At 39.4% G+C, this 19,150-nt stretch overlaps 1 protein-coding gene across 1 annotated transcript in view; it reads right to left on the reverse strand.

Moving 5' to 3' along the window:
- Positions 1 to 12,988: 12,988 nt before the first annotated feature.
- The window catches only part of MARCHF5 (membrane associated ring-CH-type finger 5), a 55,021-nt gene continuing 48,859 nt past the window's right edge, over positions 12,989 to 19,150 (reverse strand). Inside the window, exons 4-6 of the mRNA XM_060034478.1 lie at positions 17,016 to 17,199; positions 16,725 to 16,891; positions 12,989 to 15,943 (exon numbers count right to left, since the gene is read on the reverse strand). Of these exons, the coding sequence (XP_059890461.1) occupies positions 15,827 to 15,943; positions 16,725 to 16,891; positions 17,016 to 17,199 (468 nt within the window). The 3' untranslated portion in view covers positions 12,989 to 15,826. The remainder of the gene's footprint in view (positions 15,944 to 16,724; positions 16,892 to 17,015; positions 17,200 to 19,150) is intronic.

Consider the following 19,150-nt stretch of genomic DNA (forward strand, 5'->3'; position numbering starts at 1 on the left):
TCTCTTGTTTGATTCAGAATTCATAGGAGAGAATTCTTAGGAGATGTGTAAGAGTCACCAGAGTCCTAAGAAATGTTAGTCAGATTTGGTTACAAGTAACAGAAACCCAATTCAAACTGGCTTAAGCAATAAAGGGAATGTATTAGCCCTGAAAAGTCCAGGGGAATTTCAGACTTCAGAGCCACTTGATTCAGAGGCTCAAACAAGGTCATTTGGACCTGGTCTCCATCCCTCAGCTCTATCTGCCTTTGGGCTGGCTCCATTATAAGAACCAGGGTGCATTTCTAGAAGACTGGGGAATAAAGTCGAACAGGAAAAAAAGCAACAGGGTGCCTACTACATAGGCTTAGGAGCACTAAGCATATCCTAGCAGAGTGATTTCCAAGCTATAATCCATGTAATGACTATCAGATTCATCTGGTCTCTGGTTGTTATTGTTATTGTTGTTAAATGCAGAGACCTACTGAGTCAAAATATCTGGGGGTGGGGCTTTGCAATCAGTACATTTATCTACCTTCCCCATTGACTCAGATTTGCAGCCAGGTTGTGAATTACTGCCGCAACTTGTAACTATGGTTCAGGACCAAGGATAGCGGTCCATGTGCCCTGCTTTGACCACAGACATTCGTGGGCTTGCTATGCTCATGCAAGACAGGCCTGGGCAGAAAGAGGGGCAGGGCTCCAGGAGTGGTGGGGGGAAGTCTCCAAAGAGGCCTCTCAAGTAGAAGCCCCTTGTCAAGGCAACGCCAGATGAAGGAATGTGAAGCTGCCCTTCTTTGGCATTCCAGTGCTCACATCTTGCTTTTTTGGTACCAGAGCCTTTGTGCTGGCAAAGCCAGGTGCTTCCTTTGTCCTTTGGCACCTGGATCCAAGGCCTTACAAAACTTTAATCTTTATTATTCCCTTTAATATAGCAATAAATCTATAGTGGGTTCCTGTGAAAGAGGCACCACTGAGAAGGAGTGCAGCTGCTGTCTTAACATTCCATCTTTGTCCAAAAAGTTATGTAAGAGGAGGGAAAAGGTTTTTAAATTCATTGGCTTAAAAAGATCAGTGATGTTACAGCAGAGCCCTCTCTCAGATCTCCCAGATGTCATCAGCTCCAAGAAATCTGATCTAGAGTGAAAAACCCTGTCCTGCTGCCAACAGGAACTGTCTGTCCACATGTCCTGAGGATGGATAGGAGGAGGCAGCCTGACGCAGACCAGGCTGTGCTGGAATCCCAGGGATGCCTTTTATGGCTCTCCTAGAGTCCATTCCTCTTCCTTCTCTGAGCAGCTCCCCAGATTTCCTGTTGAGGAATCACCTCTTCCCCATGGGGAAGTTGATCAGAGATTAGGTGTTTTTTAGGGGCTCTGCCCACTGATTCCCAAATTGTAGCATGCATAGATATGGGGAATCTCTTGAAATGTAGATCTGGATTTGGGAAGTCCAGGGTGGGGCCTGAAACTCTGCATTTCTAACAAGTTCCCAGGTGATGCCAAAGCTGCTGGCCTGTGCGCCCATTCTCAAGCATTTGGCCATCAGGTGCTTCCAGATTCTGGAATCAAAATCTGAGTGTTGAAAAGCTTGGACTTGCTTCCTGCCTCTGCCTCATGTCACCTGCGAGATCCTGCCTGTTTCTTGTTCAGGCTCTCCAGCCACCCCTCCCACCCTATGAGCTCCCAACATCCCTGCTTAAAAATCCCCTTCACTTTGGTCAGACTTGGTTTCTGAGAGATGCAAACCAGAAACCCTAAATGACATGGTCTCTGAGCCTCAGTTTCCTAAGCTATAGAAGAGGGACACTAATCCCTAGTGGGAAGGTATTCACAATATTAAGGTGACCAAGATGTAGGACACGCCCTGAGATGCTGCTAGTCCCCATGAGGCCCTGAGTGGAAGCCCCGCTAAGAACCCTCACAGCTCTGCCCTCTCTCCAGCCACTGCTTAGGTCCAGGTAGCAGTTAGGATGAAAGAACAAAGGAAGCTATTAAAACTTTCAGCTAAGAGATTGATTTTTCTAATTACCAGTTAATGTCTTCCCTTCTGGGCCTCAGAGGCCTGTTCATTCTTATTTAAAACACAAATCGTTCAGACTTTCTCGTGTAACTAGCTTAATGTAAAATTCTTCACATCCTAAAATACACTTTCATTAACTGACTTGTCAGGTAGAATAAGTATCTTTAAGTGGTAATGATATAATTTTTCTTAACTACTAATTACTAATTAGCTACTAATTACTACTTTCTCAATTTACTCTGTTTTTTGCTTTCTTGAGAATGATGATAATTATAATAATAGGGACCATTTATTAATCTTATTGTTAATGATAAACATTAAGAACCAGTATTTAATGAGTACTTAGGTGTGCCAAGCAATGAGATAAGCATTGTATATAGTCTGTGTCATTTAATTCTTACAGTATACTCTATTATAGAGTGTTATAATTCTCATTTTACGCTGGGGAAATTGAGGCACAAAGAGTCTGGTAACTTGCACAAGTTACAAAGTGGTGGAATTGGAATTGGTATCAATCCAGGCAGTTTAACTCCAGAGTCCATCCTGGTAACCACTATACTAGACTTGACAAATGCTTGTACAAATGTGTAAAAAGGAAACAACCAAAATGGATTGGGTAAATAGGACTGATATATCCAATACCACTGAACACTATGCAACTATTAAACAGCCAAGACAGAGCTACGTGAATAGACACGGAAAATAGCCCAAGATATATTTTTTGTGAAAAATAGTATATTACAGAATAGGTTTATTGTGTTAAAAAAAAAAAGCCACATAGATGTCTTAGTATCTATGTAGAAAAACGTCTGTAAAGGAAGATATACACCAAACTAATTCTAAGAATTAGGATGTGGAAGGGAGAAAACTTTCACTTTAAATTTTGATATGCATCTTTATCAATTGAAGTTTTTATAACAGGTACATAATATTTAGGAAATTAAGAAAACAGAAAAGTTTTGCTCTATAGGGGGAAAAAAACCCTTGGAAGAATATATTCCAAACTGTTGTCATTTCTGGGGGCTAGGGAGTAGGTTGACTTTTATTTGCTATGTTACATATATCTGTAATGTTAACATTTTTACAAAAGGAATGTATTAATTTTATAGGGTGAAAACCACAATAAATGTACATTTTACAAATGGTATTTTGCCTTGGTAAGGAGACAAGGAATCCATAGCATCTCGTCTTGAGAATCTTTTTTTTTTTAACATCTTTATTGGAGTATAATTGCTTTACAATGGTGTGTTAGTTTCTGCTTTATAACAAAGTGCATCAGCTACACATATACATACATCCCCATATCTCCTCCCTCTTGCATCTCCCTCCCACCCTCCCTATCCCACCCCTCTAGGTGGTCACAAAGCACTGAGCTGATCTCCCTGTGCTATGCAGCTGCTTCCCACTAGCTATCTATTTTACATTTCATAGTGCATTATGTCCATGCCACTCTCTCACTTCGTCCCAGCTTACCCTTTCCCCTCCTCATGTCCTCCATCTTGAGAATCTCAATTGCATTTTTCCCGGTAACACAATTCCTTATTCCCAGTATTAGTGTTATTTAAAAGGTGATATTCCATTTGCTAAAAACCACCCTACAGTTGAGATGAACTGTGCTGGGTCTGTGGGGACTGGCTTCTTCAATGGGAAACTTTCACTGGGGCCTGGACTTCAAAACACAACAATCAAAACAAAAGGAAACAAAATCCCCTAAGGCTGAAATATGTTTTTTCCCAGTTTATACATAATTAGTGGTACCCAAGGAATGCTCAGCAAAATATAGTTAGCAATCCCAAAGACTTCTGTCAGTTAGTTTAAACTTACATGAAAAAGATGATGGAAATATCAAAAACAGACACTAGTTACATGTGGGAAATGGGATTGAGGATATGCTTTGTTGACCTAAAACAAATAGACTGCAGGTTATTTCTCCAGCAAAAATGGGTTTATTCAAGATCAGGACAGAATTGTATTTCGGGGTCTGCAACCAAGGTGAGCCAAGTGCAAGTCCCCTCACAGCAAGAGAAAGAGAAACTTTTATAGAGGAGAAAGGAAGTCCAGAGGGCTATAGTAAAGAAAGAATGACTGGCTTTTCATTGGCTGAGTTGTTACCAGGAAACAAGAGGAGTCTTTCTTCTTCCTGTTGGGCTCTGCTGTCATCCAGACCATGAGAACTCACCCCTCTGGTCTCCCAACTCTATTTTATTTGAGGTTTCTGTTTATTATTATTTTTACAGATTCTATATCAATTGAAGTTTTTACAACAAGCACATGATATTTAGGAAATTAGGAAGGAAACGGGGTGAGGCAGACTTTAACTTCTTATCTTGTACTTTTATGTTTGACTCTTTATAAATTATAGCATACAATACTGTTATAATAATTTATTTTTATAAAAGAGAGATGATAGATTTATATTGTGAATGTGGTGTTTTTTGAATGTGTAGCATTTGGGGGGTTTTCTTAGACCATTTCTAAACTGACAACATGAAGTGTTTTCTGATAAAAACTACATGGAACTTGGACTTCCCTGGTGGTGCAGTGGTTAAGAGTCTGCCTGCCAAGGCAGGGGACATGGGTTCAAGCCCTGGCCCAGAAATATCCCACAGGCCACGGAGCAACTAAGCCCATGCTCCACAACTACTGAGCCTGCGCTCTAGAGCCTGAGAGCCACAACTACTGAAGTCCGTGTGCCTAGAGCCTGTGCTCCACAACAAGAGAAGCCACTGCAATGAGAAGCCCGCACACCACCACCAAGAGTAGCTCCCTCCCACCGCAACTAGAGGAAGCCTGCTCGCAGCAATGAAGACCCAACGCAGCCAAAAAATAAATAAATAAATTTATTAAAAAAAAACAACTACATGGAACTTGGCAATTTCTACAGTCCTTCACGTTTTTAGACAATGATTACTTTCTACAGGAAGTGTCAGATTTGTCAATATCCAAAGACAGCCAAACACTGGCGGAGAGAGTAAGATACAAAAGAATTTCCTCCTGGTACCTCTATGTTCAGAATTTAGGAAATCTATACTAGTGCCTGGTAAACATAGCATGTTAAGGAGTACATTCTCTAAAAGATACTTTTGGCAGAATTGTAACCACATAAAGGACAGGGTAAGCACTTCTAGCTGGAGCCTCAGGAATAGTCAATTCTTTGAGAGCAGGGCCCCCTGTATTGATCTGTGTAGTCCCAGTCCCCAGGCATGGAGTCTGGCTGGGAGCTTGTCCTTAGCAAAGGATGAAGGGTAAATGGGCACCATGTACGAAATCTACTCACAGTGCAGACTCACAGACAGACTTGAGTTATAATCTTGATTCCACCATTTACCAGTCTGTTGGCCTTGGCCTTGGCCTTCACCTCACTCAGCCCCCATTTCCTCACCTGTAAAATAGGCATAATCATAATTATACTTAGTTCTCAGGACTTTGTGAAGATTTAATAATGTACTGTGAGTAAATTGCTTAGAGAAGTGCCTTGCACATGGTAAGCAATCAACACATGATAGCTTAAAAATTATTTTTCTCCTTTAGAGTTCCAGTTTTAAGGATGAGAATAGAAGACCCGTTTAGCCTCTCCAACTCTTGGAAATCACTCCAGAATCAAACCAAACCAACGAGGAACAAAATCACAAACTGTATCTTTGATGAAATTGTAAATCCCAACTACTGCTGTCAAAAAGCAGATAATGCAGTGGGAACTGTAGCCGAGTAAAGGTAAATACACAAGCACCTGAAGAAGGGAAAACTAATGAGAGAGACTAGGAATCATAACACCTCAGAAGGCAGGGGTGAAAGCAGGAGGTTAGTTTGAGTTTTTTCAAAGCTCCGGCAATTGAGCAAGTCTACCTCCTTCACTCCCACAGGATACCAGAGGTGTATTCTTTGGAGAAATTGAACCTGAGAAGTTCAGAACTTAAGAACAGTAAGTAGGGAACTCCCTGGCAGTCCAGTGGTTAGGACTCAGCACTCTCACTGCCGAAGTCCCGGGTTCAATCGCTGGTCAGGGAACTAAGATCCCACAAGCTTCGCAGTGTGGTACTCACATAAAAAAGAAGAGTAAGCACATGGAGAGCAGCAAGTGGGGTTAATAGTAGTTGAGGGCTAGACGGAAAACGAGAGGAATAAAGGACAGACTGCTGTCACTGGTCAGGGAGAGCCCTAATCCCCCTACCTGTTCTCAAGAACACTTGTAGCTTGCTTTATTCACCCTGACAGTAGATGGGAGGGCTGTTTAGGGAAAACAATGAGTGGCTTGAAAACACTGAGTGGAATGTTAGATTGGATTATTTGTCCCAATTCTTTAAGTTTTTGTTTTTTTGATGTGGACCTTTTTTTTTTAAAGTCTTTATTGAATGTGTTACAATATTGCTTCTGTTTTTATGTTTTGGCTTTTTGGCCACAAGGCATGTGGGATCTTAGCTCCCCGACCAGGGATCGAACCCACACCCCCTGCATTAGAAGGCAAAGTCTTAACCTCGGGACCACCAAGGAAGTCCAATTCTTAACTCCCTAACTCTATTACACTGAATAAAGTTCAGTGTAATAAAGTTCACATCCTCATTCTTGCTGGGCCTCATAGTAAGTAGGGTATAGTGCCACATCCCTTGACTTTGTCTTTGACCATGTGAATTGCTTGGCCCCATTAGCAGACGTGAAATGAACAGAGACTTGAAATAAGCTTGCATGGTTGGGTTGCTGTCTTGCTGTCCTGCTTTTCACCACGAGAACAATATTCCATGGGTAGACACTGGTATAGGAGGATAAGAGACATGTGGAGCAGACTTGAACCCAACTTGAGGCTTGGGTCCAAGCCCAACAGAGCCAACCTGAAGAGGGGAGAAGGAAGAAATAAATGCTTGTGCTGTATGCCATTGAAATTTTGTGGTGGTTTGTAACGGAAAGGGGCTGACTAATATAGATGCTGACTTACGGAGGTCTTCCCCAAAAGAAAAGTTGGCTCTCTACCTTTTCGCTACACAGTGAAGGGCACCAATTGACAGGCATTTTGCATCCCTACAGAGCTTCCAGTCAGCTGTTTAGTGCATTACTTTTATTTTATTTTTTAAAAACATTTATTTATTTATTTGGCTGTGCTGGATCTTCAGTCATGGCACACAAGATCTTTTGTTGCAGCATGCGGGATCTTAGTTGCGGCATGTGGGATCTAATTCCCTGAACAGGGATCGAACCCAGGCCCCCTGCATTGGGAGTGCAGAGTCTTAGCCACTGGACCACCGGGGAAGTCCCTAGTGTATTACTTTTAAATATGAAAGGATAACCAAGGATCACCAGGCTCTCAAGGAAAAGAGTTCAGAGGAAATAGGCAATGCAGAGAGTAGAACAAAATATTTTTAAAAAACTAATAATAATCTGAGGAGATAAGAGAAGATATTACATCCACAAGCCAAGGTCAAGGACAGGGTCCTATTGCTATATGGAAAAATAAAAGATGGAAAATTCAGAGAATAATTAAGAGCTCTTAGAAATTCAAAATAGGATAGTCAAAATGAAAATTGCAAGAGAAGGGCTGGAAGTTAAAGTCAAGTAACTCTTGAAAGACAGTTGAATCATCAAAGGGAGAACATAAGAACATAAGAAAATAAGACTTTTTTTTTGAGCTCTAGAGAGTAGTTTGGTGAAAAGCTTTGAAAAGAAATATAATCATCAATACCTCAGAAAAAGAGGGATGTCGAACTGGTTAAATAAAATTTTGCAGAAAGTTTATGGTTTTGGTTAATTACTGTAAGAAGGAAAGGACCATTAACTGATGTATAATTACACTGGTGAGAACAACCAACAAAATCAGGACAAGCAGCTGTTAGTGAAGAACAGGGCACAGCAAAGCCTTCAAAGCCTCTTAGAAATCTGTCAAATAGGTAAATTACGCTATGTTAGTGGCTGTATGAACTAGAAGTAAGAGCTTTCTTATAAAAGTAGACTGCAAGCTCCATGAGGGCAGGACTCACGTCTTGGCTCATTCATATGTATAGCAATAGATCTCTTTCTATATATACACGAGGAAATAGAGTTATGATTTGAATTATCACTATTCTAATAACTAAAAATTGGGGTTGCTTGATTATTCAGCCAAAGCCATCAAACCCTTGCCAGTTACTAACTCTCTTTTGTAGCAGCCTAAGGGCTGAGGTAGCACATTGGTTGTAACCTTAACAACCTTTGTTAAGAATTACATCACGGTAATGAGATACTATTACTATATACCCACCAGTATGGCTAAAATTAAAAAGATTGTTGATAGATGTCAGAATAGGATTGTGTCTTGGGAGGGATGTATTAACTGGGAAGAGGGCATTTTCTAGGGAGATGGAAATAAATATTCTATATGGTGTAGATTGTTGTCACACAGGGGTATACAGTTGATCCGTGAACAACATGGGTTTGAACTGCGTGGGTCCACTTATATGTGGATTTTTTTCAATAAAAATATGTATGTGTATAAAGATCCATTGAGTTGTTACCTTTAAAAATTGTTTATTTTACTGTATAAAATTAAAACAATAAAAAAAGACCTCACATTTAAAATCATTGAAATGTGGGAGACATCACAGTCTTGGAGAATGAGAAAATAGAATAGGCAGAGAAAGGAGAGGGGAGCATTTAGGGCACTTAACCTCCACGTTCTCACATGCTAAATGGGTATAAGAAAGAGTGTAGATGAACAGAAAACAAGTACATCAGGAATTGGCTCATAGGTGAATCATCTAAATAAAAACCAGTTGAAATTGTCCCTCTTCTGCTCTGAAGACTCAAACACTTGCTCTCCTCTGTCCTTGAAGACCAACTAACTGAAAAGCTTTCATGAGGAGGCAGATTCTAGAATGCCCATTTATTAAGTTATGGTGAGAATTATAGTTCTCATATGGACATACTAGCATACTTGTGACCTCACAATCAGCACATTCTTGCCTAGTGATTAAGCTGCAGGGAAAGACAAAGAGACCATTTTACTAATTCATCCTGGGTACCATCAAGGCCAGGACGGGACACAAGATTCAGGCAGCGTCTTCTTTAGATTGGTCTCTGTGGGCCTCTGAGAACTGTCTGGTGTACATAGCATCAGAGCAAGAAGAGCTGGATAGCTTCAAAGTGTATTGGCTTCAGGGGGAAGGATCTTCATGCCTCCTTCACCACAGGGATGCCCTTAACACCTGAGCCAGAAATACTTGAATTCCACCCCCTAAGATGTCTCACACCAGTAACTAATGGTTGTCACTGCGTGTCTCAGTTATTTATTGCTGCATAACAAACCACTTCGTTTAATTTTGTTGGCAATTGTGTGTGTCAGGAATTCAGAAAGGGTTTAGCCAAGTAATTTGTATTTGATCCACATGGCATTAGCTGGGGCAGGCTGGGGCTGGAGGATTCATTTCCAAGATGGCTCCATCACTCACATGTCTCCCTCACCCCCTCTCTCTCCATGTAGCATCTCACCCTCCGTGCACCAGTCTGCACATGGCTTGGGATAATTTGAGATGATATACATATATATGTGTGTGTGTGTGTGTGTATATATATAAAGATGTTGAATAGGAAATGCTCATCGGGAATTCACGGGTATAATTTGGGCTGGAGATATAAATCTGGGAATTATTATCATATTATAGAAGGTAGATCATCTGATGGATGGTCAGAAGTCTGGATGAGTTCACTTAGGTAGTGTAAATGAGAAAAGTCCAGGGACTGAGCCCTGGGGCTCTTCAACACTTAGACGTTGGAGAGGTAAATCAGATTTAATGAAGGAGACTGGAAATGATCAGCCAGTGAGGTAGGAAGAGAATCGGGAGGGTGGTACTCCAAAAGCCAAATGAAACTGTTTCAAGAATGAAGCTATGACTTTGTCAAATACTTTATATAAAGTTAAATGAGGTGACCATTAGATTGGATTGACCATTGGATTTAGCAATATGGTAACTCATGACCTTGTTTAGAGTAGTTTTGGTGAAGTGTGGGATGTAGGGGGTAAAGGCATGATTGGAGTAGGTTTAAAAGAGAAAGGGCCCAAATGTCTATCAGTGGATGAATGGATAAACCAAATGTGGTTTTATCCAAACAATAGATTACATTCAGTTGTAAAAGGGAATGAAGTACTGAAACATCTACAACATGGATGAACCAAGAAAACATGCTAAGTGACAGAAACCAGACACAAATGGCCACATAATATATGACCCCATTTAAAGGAAATGTCCAGAATAGGCAAATCTGGACAGGAAGTAAATTTGGGGTTTCCAGGGCCGGGTGGAGGGGGACTTTGAGACTGCTGATTGGTATAGGGTTTCTTTTGGGGGGAATAGAAATGTTCTGGAACTAGATAGGGGTAATGGTTACACAACTCTGAAAATACTATACTATACTATACTTCAGTATAAATCAATGATTGTACACTTTTTTTTTTGCTGTGTTGGTCTTCATTGTTGTGCGCGGGCTTTCTCTAGTTGTGGAGAGCGGGGGCTACTCTTTGTTGCGGTGCATGGGCTTCTTATTGCGGTGGCTTCTCATGTTGCAGAGCGCGGGCACTAGGTGCGCAGGCTTCAGTAGTTGTGGCACACGGGCTTAGTTGCTCCAAGGCATGTGGGATCTTCCCGGACCAGGGCTCGAACCCATGTCCCCTGCATTGGCAGGTGGATTCTTAACCACTGCACCACCAGGGAAGTCCCTTTATTTTTTTAAATATTCATTAGAAATATTTTCATATCATTATGTAAACAGCTCTTTCATTGTTTTTTTTTTTAGAGCTATATAGTATTCAATATGGATATACCATAATTTATTTAACCAATTCCCTACTGACATTTAGGTTGATTCAAATTTCTTGTTATTACATATATTGCTGCAAGGAATATATAGAGCAAATATATTTCAAGAAAAATTCCTAGAATTCGAACTGCTGAGTCAATGGGTACATGTATTTGTAATTTAGAAAGATACTAATTACCCTCCATACCAGTTTACACCCCAAACCATAATATAAAAAAATGGCCCATTTATTATCCTGGATGATATGGTATTTAATCACTTACGGCCCTTTCTGTGAATCAAGTACATCAGAATTAAATGACTATGCAAAACACTTTCTAAGTTATTAACTGAAAAGAGGTCAAGATTATATTTCCTTGTGGGGTGGGTGGAGTGGAGGGGGTCAGAGATCGACTAGGAAAGGCCATAAAAAAGGGCATTACTTACCTGTGCCAAATTATTTTCTCTCAGCTCTAAGTTCACTCTTCCTTGCCCAACTTTGTGATATGGAACTGGATTCTGTATACCATTTTCCTTTGGAACAACAGAGGGCACTGGAGTGACACTGCAAGGCAAAAATGTATCAAGATTTATACTTAAAGATTGTGCACTTTTAATTAATTTGGCTGCGCCGGGTCTTAGTTACAGCACAAGGGATCTTCGTTGCCTCGTGCAAGATCTTCCCTGTGGCATGTGGGATCTTTTTTTAGATGCGGCACGTGGGATCTAGTTCCCTGACCAGGGACCGAACCCGGACCCCTGCATTGGGAGTGCGGAGTCTTAACCACTAGACCACCAGGTAAGTCCCAATCGTGTACTTTATGTGTCTTAATTTTGGTGTACAGTTATCTGAATTGGTAAATACACTGATACCCAAGAATACGTTGTTCGATGTGAATTATTAAAAGGTCATGAACGTATTACCTCTCAGTTCCTGTTACAGATTGTTTCTTGCTAATTTTAAACTAGAGACAGTCTGTATTTAAGGAGGGCACATCTTCTAAGATTTCAAAGTATTCAACAGCAGCCCATGAACGCTGCTAATTTGTGGAGTAGAGTAGTAAACAAAAGTAAAACACCACCCCCCCCACACCCTTATGGATCTTACATTCTTGGGGGGGGGGTAATTTCATAATAAGACTAAGATCTGTTGTGTACTTTGAAGACTCTAAACATCTCAAAGCAGGTTTATTTCCCATCTACCAAAGGATTTATTAGCACAGTGCTTGGCTCATACAGGTGCTCAACAAACATCCGGTAAAGTAGGATACGTTGTTGGCCTACAGTAACCTTGGCAAGCTGTTAGCAGTACGATAAATCCACATGGGCTTGACCAGAACAGCCGAGCCTCTGTTACTTGTCCAAGTCTTCTACACTGAGCTGCAAATCCTTCTTCTTTTCCCTTTGCTCAGGATCTTTGTTCTAGGAAGGCAATTAAACATTTCATCGCTATACCCATTAGAGGGTGCGTGGGTGGCAGGTAGCAGAGAAGCAGCAAACTTGAGATCCCAGGGGACCAAAGAAAGGTTATGGGCAAACAAACCTCCAAGTTGGCACAGATATATTTAGTTTCTCTGTATATCAAACTGTCCCAGCATGTTATCTCACTTAATCTGCACAATAACCCAGGGGATTGGTTTTATAATCTTCATCTTATTGATAAGGAAGTTGAGGGTCTATCTGAAAGGTAAAGTAACTTGCCCTACAACCATTAAACATCAGCTAGAATATGCATCCAGGACTGACTCTATGGCTGTTTCTCTGCTAGTCTCAGATGGTGACAGTGAAATGATTTAGATACAATACTATCCCCATGGATGGAAAGGCCTTTATTTGATATACTCATTCTGGAAGATTCTAATCTGCTTCAGAAACTAAAGTTCTTAGTATCCTGGAGGAAGCAACTTTTTCTGTGTTCCCAACCCACCTGAGTATACTTTGATACCTGTGGCATAAGACCACCCACAGATCTCGTCTAATCATAGTCCAAGTGGCTCTGAGGGTAGGTGAGGGGGGATTCATTTTAAAAATTAGAACATACTTGGAATTTAGGTTTGCCTGCTTATGAAATTAAGACAAATTTCTTTACAGTTCTTAAAAAATTCAGATTACTTGTACTAAGAGAAAATCTCACTAGTATCTCGATTACTATGATTTAAAAAGAATTAAGTAGGTACAGAATAAACAAATTATGTTTTGGAAGTTGTTCAACAGACAAAGTACACCTAGAGGACATAAAAATTCTTTATTTAACCTAATCCAGCCAGTGTTGAGATAGTCTGCTATGTTAAAAACAAGACGTTTAAAAAAATTACAGCACAGTTAGCAAGGCAGTGACTAAGTAAGTCACTCAGTTTAATTTTATATTCTTCACAGTCATTTGATAATCATTTAATGATGAACAATATTTTCTGCCACTTTGGAGATAAGTTAAATTCTGCAAAGAAGAGAATTCTACTAGTTGTCATTGAATTTTATAAAAGAGGTTTAAAACATTATAGAAATAACACAGTAAAGAAACGTGAAAATAAACTGGAAAACACAAATATACCTGCCCATCCCAAAAGTCTTAATCTGTCCCCTAATGTTTCTCGTTTACTGCCTCGTTCCCTTTTCCTAGTGTTCAGCAATTAAGACACTACTGCTCTGTAGAGGCTATTTTGAGCTTAGCTAAAGTGCCTCTCTCTGTTTCTTTCATTTCTCAGTTAATCCTAGAAACAGTCTTCTAAGTATTATTTGTATTTCAGAGATGAAGAAAACTGTAGCTGAGAGCAAGGTGTCACTTGATGAAAGTCATACATACAGTTATTAAAAGCAGAATTAGGACCTGAACCTAGGTCCACCCAACTTTAGTCAGCCCATGCTTTTGTTGATTCAGGGTGGTGCAGGACACTTTCTGAAGAGGCTGGTACCTGGTACTTCTTGAGCTAAGGCTCTTTAGATTTAAATGTGTTCAATTCCAGGGCTGAGGCTACTCTGGTCCCCAGGCACTTGCAGTTCCCTCCCCACAGCCCTCAAAACTCCTTCTCCCTGCCCCTAAAGGATTAGAGTTGTTTCTCTGGCCCCCACAAGCCCTGATGCCAAACAAATCCAAGCAGTCATTCCCCCATTTTGGGCATAAAGTAATAAATGGGGAACTGTGTGCTTGTGTAACTTTAGTAAAGGCTGCTAAAAGCTGTTCTACATAACAAAATTATGCAGGAAATATCCAGTATGTCTTTTCATATTGAAAATTTAAGAAAGCCAATATATTTTATAAGCACAGCTATATAATCTGTTATTTTTATATATAATCATAGTTTTATATCTCCCCTTCAGAACTGTAGCAGTGATCTTAATATAAGGCTCACTGTCAGTCAAATATTCCCTTCCTCCCCAAGTAATTACAACTTTGAATGTTCAATAGCCATTCACATAAATTTCATGTTATAACTCAAAATTAAGACATTCATACTATAGAAAGGTACCAGTCTTAAATTACTGAAGTTAACATATACTACTGTAATCTAACATAGCTCAATCTATACTTGCTACAATCCTAAAGAGAAGTGGCCACTTATCAGTAAGGGGGAACATTCATATTGCCATGCATTAGATACTGTGAACAAGAAAATAAATAGGGTTTTTGGAACTATCTTTAAAATACTTAATACTAATTGATGAAAATCACTCCAAGACCAGATCGCTGAACATTAAAAGGGTCACTACTGAAGAGCTTAAAATAAATAATTGCTTTTGAAAAATGAATATAAAACTAGTTAAACAGTGACTATTAAGGTGCTAGCCTCCTCAGTATGACAAGCAATTTAAATTTAAAAATATTAGTATTGGTTTTTTTCTTATAATTTGACAAAAACAATGACCTTAATATTTACTCAAGACTTGTTTTCATAATTATTTCCTCACTGACTGGTATAAAAACAAAGAGCTCAAGGCCTCACCTTGGTTTACTCACTGCTGGTTTTCTACCTGTTGAAACTAGACTGTAAACTACATGAAAGCAGGAACCAAGTCTGTCTTGTTCACCACTGTATCCCCACAACACTTTGCATAGTGCCTGGGGAAGTAGGAGGTGATCAACAAACACCTGAATAACTGAATCGATGAGAAAGGAGAGGAAAATAACTTTATTTTTTGCAAATCGTTCTCTGTGCTCAAACTACTATAAACTGGCAGTTCTAATTTCTAGAAACACGAATTTAAAAACCTTACTCCGGTGATGGAAGGACCTGATGTCGCTGTCTCTGTCTCTGCCTTTCTCTCTCTCTCTCTCTCTCTCTCTCTCTCTCTCTCTCTCTCTCTCTCTCTCACACACACACACACACACACACACACACACACACACACACACACACACACAGTAATTAAGACTGCATAAGTCAAAATTACAATATGAACTATGAGATGTCAACATTATATAAATAAAATTTAATAGTGAAAAAGTGATCTGGAAGCCCTGTGAATTTTTACCCTACACGTTTTGGAGGATATCACATGGGTTAAGAAAAACACAGCAAAATTGCATTTGTTCAGATAATCATTTGAATGTTTACATACATTTTTGGTTTGTTAATTATGTATAACTAATTTACATTTCCTCATATTAACATATACTCCTGTTTAGCTTGTAATCAAATTATGCCAGTGAGAAAAATCCTCATAGTACCTTCATTGAATTGCTGATTCTAAGAAAACACTGAACATGAACATGTACAAAAGAGGCCTTTGAATAAAACAGCATGTGCATTTTTAAATATCTGCACAGTTTGATCTTTACATTTCTGTCTGAAGAAAATATGAACAAAACTCAGGTTCACCATGCTAAGATAATGGTTCAGATGACTGCCATAAAAGAAGTAGATACAAAACAATGAAAACAAATCACATCCTTAGGTTCCGTGATTACTGAGAGGGTTTCCCCTTCCCTAAGTGCTTTATTTTACTTCTTAAAAATATGAGAGCAGCAGCTTATCGCAAGTCTCCACTACTGTGCATTAATGATGGAATCAAAACAACACAACAGACTCATAAGAATGAGAGGACTGCAGAACAATGAGAAGTCACAGTTTTATGCTTCTTCTTGCTCTGGATAATTTAGAATTTTGCGGTGTGCCTGACGTAAATATTGCTGCTGTTTGAAGTAAACCTTGAATGCTCCTTTAATGGCAACAAAAGCAATTCCACCCTAAAAAAAAGAGAAAAATTAGCTTTTTATAATGCAGATTTAGAGGAACATAATAAAAATCATTTTACTTAAATCACAAAAGACACAAGCATTGTTGCTAATTCAGATGACTGCAAATGAAATAGTTCTCTCTTTTTTTTTTTTTTACTAGGGGTAAGATAGGAATAGACTATTAGAGGTCAGAAAGCCTTTATCCTCTCTGAGTAATCTTCCTTCCACTTAGCTCGAAATCCATTCTCACATAGTAGAGAGAATGCCCAGGCATTATATGCAGGCTGCTACCAGAGGGGAGAAGTGGGAACAATAATAATGACATCAAACAACATAAGGGCTTACTATGTGCTAGCACTTCAAATGAATTATCTGATTTAACCCTCACAATAATCCTGAGGTAGCTACCATTACTATCTCCATTCTACAAGCATAGAGAAATCAAGAAATTTTATTTAGGTTTCTCAGAAAGGCAATGTCTGTGATAGGATTTGACCTGGGCAGTCTGACCCTAGAGCAGAAACTTTTCAACACTATCTTTTGGGAGTAATGATTCACGCATATCCCAGGAGAGAACTCCCACAGCATAGTTTCAGAAGACCAGAACTACTGCAGTGGATCCTCGTCTTTTTATTGCTATTGGATGACAGCGGGGATCAAATAGAGACTTAAGGCACAGGAGCCATAGTATAAATATTTATATAGTCCCATTCTTTTTTTTTTAAACAAATATACAGTTCTTTCTCTTTTGCATAGTCACTTGAAAAAAGTAATATTAAAGCCACCTTACCAAGATTGTCCTTTGTAAATTAGAGTTAACACTACTGAACATTAGTTTACCAACTATTGTTGCAATAGTAGGAAAAACAAGGGCTCCACACAAAATTCGGGTTGCAGAGACATGATCTGCTAAAGGATTAGCCTCGGCTGGAATTCGAGGAACAGGACAACCAATCCCTAGAGAAAAAAATGTAGGGTATTAGTGCTAATAAATCAGAATATCTAAAATATCTTTGCATGCTAGGATTCGTCCACAAGATTAATTTGGTATGTTCATTACCACCACAATTCAGGGCCTTACCTGGAAATATACTGTTCAAAATTTGTAGTTTATTTGAGTATTTGCGCCATAGTCTAAGCACATAGTCCTCCCAGCGAATCATCTTGCCTAATATCAGCATGACAGGAATAGTAGGAAGTCCAATTAAAAGGAATAAAGGATCAGCTCTCTCCATAACATCCAGACCTTCTTTATGGCCTACAACCTGTGAAACAGATAGCATTTGCTCCAATCATTTCCTTATCTAATGAAGGGTTCCATGCTTGAGTGCAATTCATTTTAGAGGAAATGCTAAATTTCAAAAGAATACAGAAAGTTTTAAAAATAAGCTGGAAAGCTATCAATCCTGATTTATTTATAAGAAATGTCTCTCATTCAAGGGGAAAAAGAAAAGCTCCCAAGCTGTTTCATATTACATTGGAATAAAAGCTTTAATTGATTACATTTCAATAGAGGGGAGAGGACTTCTGGTTCTTGCTTCCATTCCTCTATTTAATTTGGTTAGATTGGGCTATAATTTTAGGTCTCATGTGTCTTCAAGAAGAGCAACTGTTTTCCTGCTCTTCCTACTAGGAGGTAAGCACAGCCAGCCAAGAGGCAGGACTGGCCTTCAGGAGATGGTCTGAAATCTCATTTCTCTTTGGCTTTCTCCCTGCTCAGTGGTGTCTGGGATTGCGTGTGATTTCTCTGGCTGGCTAAATGCCTGCTCTACAGACTTAACTCTCCTAAAATGCAATTCCAAGGTCTATATTTGAGGGAATGCAATAGGAAGTCCAGTTCTGGTTACAGGTTCCAGTCACTTTTTCTAATCCAGGAACCCAAGGGTGCCTATCTATGGGGTAATAAAGCTAAAACAATCCTTCCCCTCTCATCTGGGTATTGGGGTTATTTCTCAATTGGTTTAGATCTGAGAGGGCAAGAAGGACATGATTAATTTGCATTTGTGAATCTCCATACTTCCCCTCCTGGCAAAATTCTTTCACTTGCTGATCAATCTTGGTCTTACATGTCTCTCAACATGGCCACTTTGTTGGTGAGCATCTTACTTTTAACTAGAAAATTTCCCTAAAAATTCTTTCACAGGTCTCAAATGACCTCCCTTTAGCCAAAAGTCTCAAATGCTGGCAAATTAAATATATTTCTCTGACGGATTATTCTTGGCAGTTATGACAGTGGAGACTATTTCAGAATCTTGGGGTTTTAGCCCATCCAGGTATCACAGCTTGATATGAGGAGACTACTATAAAGGTTTCTATATAGTTTTTCTGTACACACTTGAGGATTAAACTATGAAGAAAGGATTGTTGATATAGACAATTTATGTCTTTGCCTTTGTCTATATCTCTGAGAGGGACGAGGGAAAAGAAAGGAAGGGAAGGGAGAAAAGAAGGTAGGGAAGACTAAAAGCTCCAGGGACAATATCTACTCAGGAAAGCAAACTCATGAAAAAGTAAACAGGGTTTTTTTTCAAAAATGAGATGCCCTTTACGTCAGCTATTATAGCAGATTTTTTTAGGTGGACTTCAAGGAGATGTGAAATAAGGAAGCTGACAATGGTCATGGCAAATTCAAATTCTAGACAACAGACTTGATCCAGGTAGAAATAGTTTATAAAATTATGTGGAGGGACTTCCCTGGCAGTCCAGTGGTTAAACTCTGCACTTCCAACACAGGGGGCACGGGTTCAATGCCTGGTCGGGGAACTAAGAGCCCACATGCCATGCTGTGTGGCGTGGCCAACCAAAAAAAAAAAAAAAAAAAAAAGAAAAGAAAAAGCATGTGGAGAGGACCAAAATGGGTGCTTTTAAAATTTCAGCTAAGGATATAGCCCAGACTTTTGTGCATGATTAATTTATCTAACCAAGACGTAACATTAAAGAACAGAGGACTAGCCTCTTCCAAATGGTCAAAACCCATGGTATCAGTATCTGATATTCTTCTGTGTTTCCAGGTAGAAATTAACAACCTCATATCTTGCATGTAAAGGGTGGTTGTTTTGAGCTGCCCTAAAGTGAAATAGTCTGGTTCACCATATTTCATAAACACATATCCCATCCTGGTGGCAAAAGTGGATTAGCCCAGAAACTGTCTTTACCTATAATGCTTGTCACATGACACTCTATTTTTTTGTATCATTTTATTATTTTCAATATTAT

The sequence above is a fragment of the Delphinus delphis genome, chromosome 16 (genome assembly GCF_949987515.2).
Source record: "Delphinus delphis chromosome 16, mDelDel1.2, whole genome shotgun sequence".
NCBI lineage: Eukaryota > Metazoa > Chordata > Mammalia > Artiodactyla > Delphinidae > Delphinus > Delphinus delphis.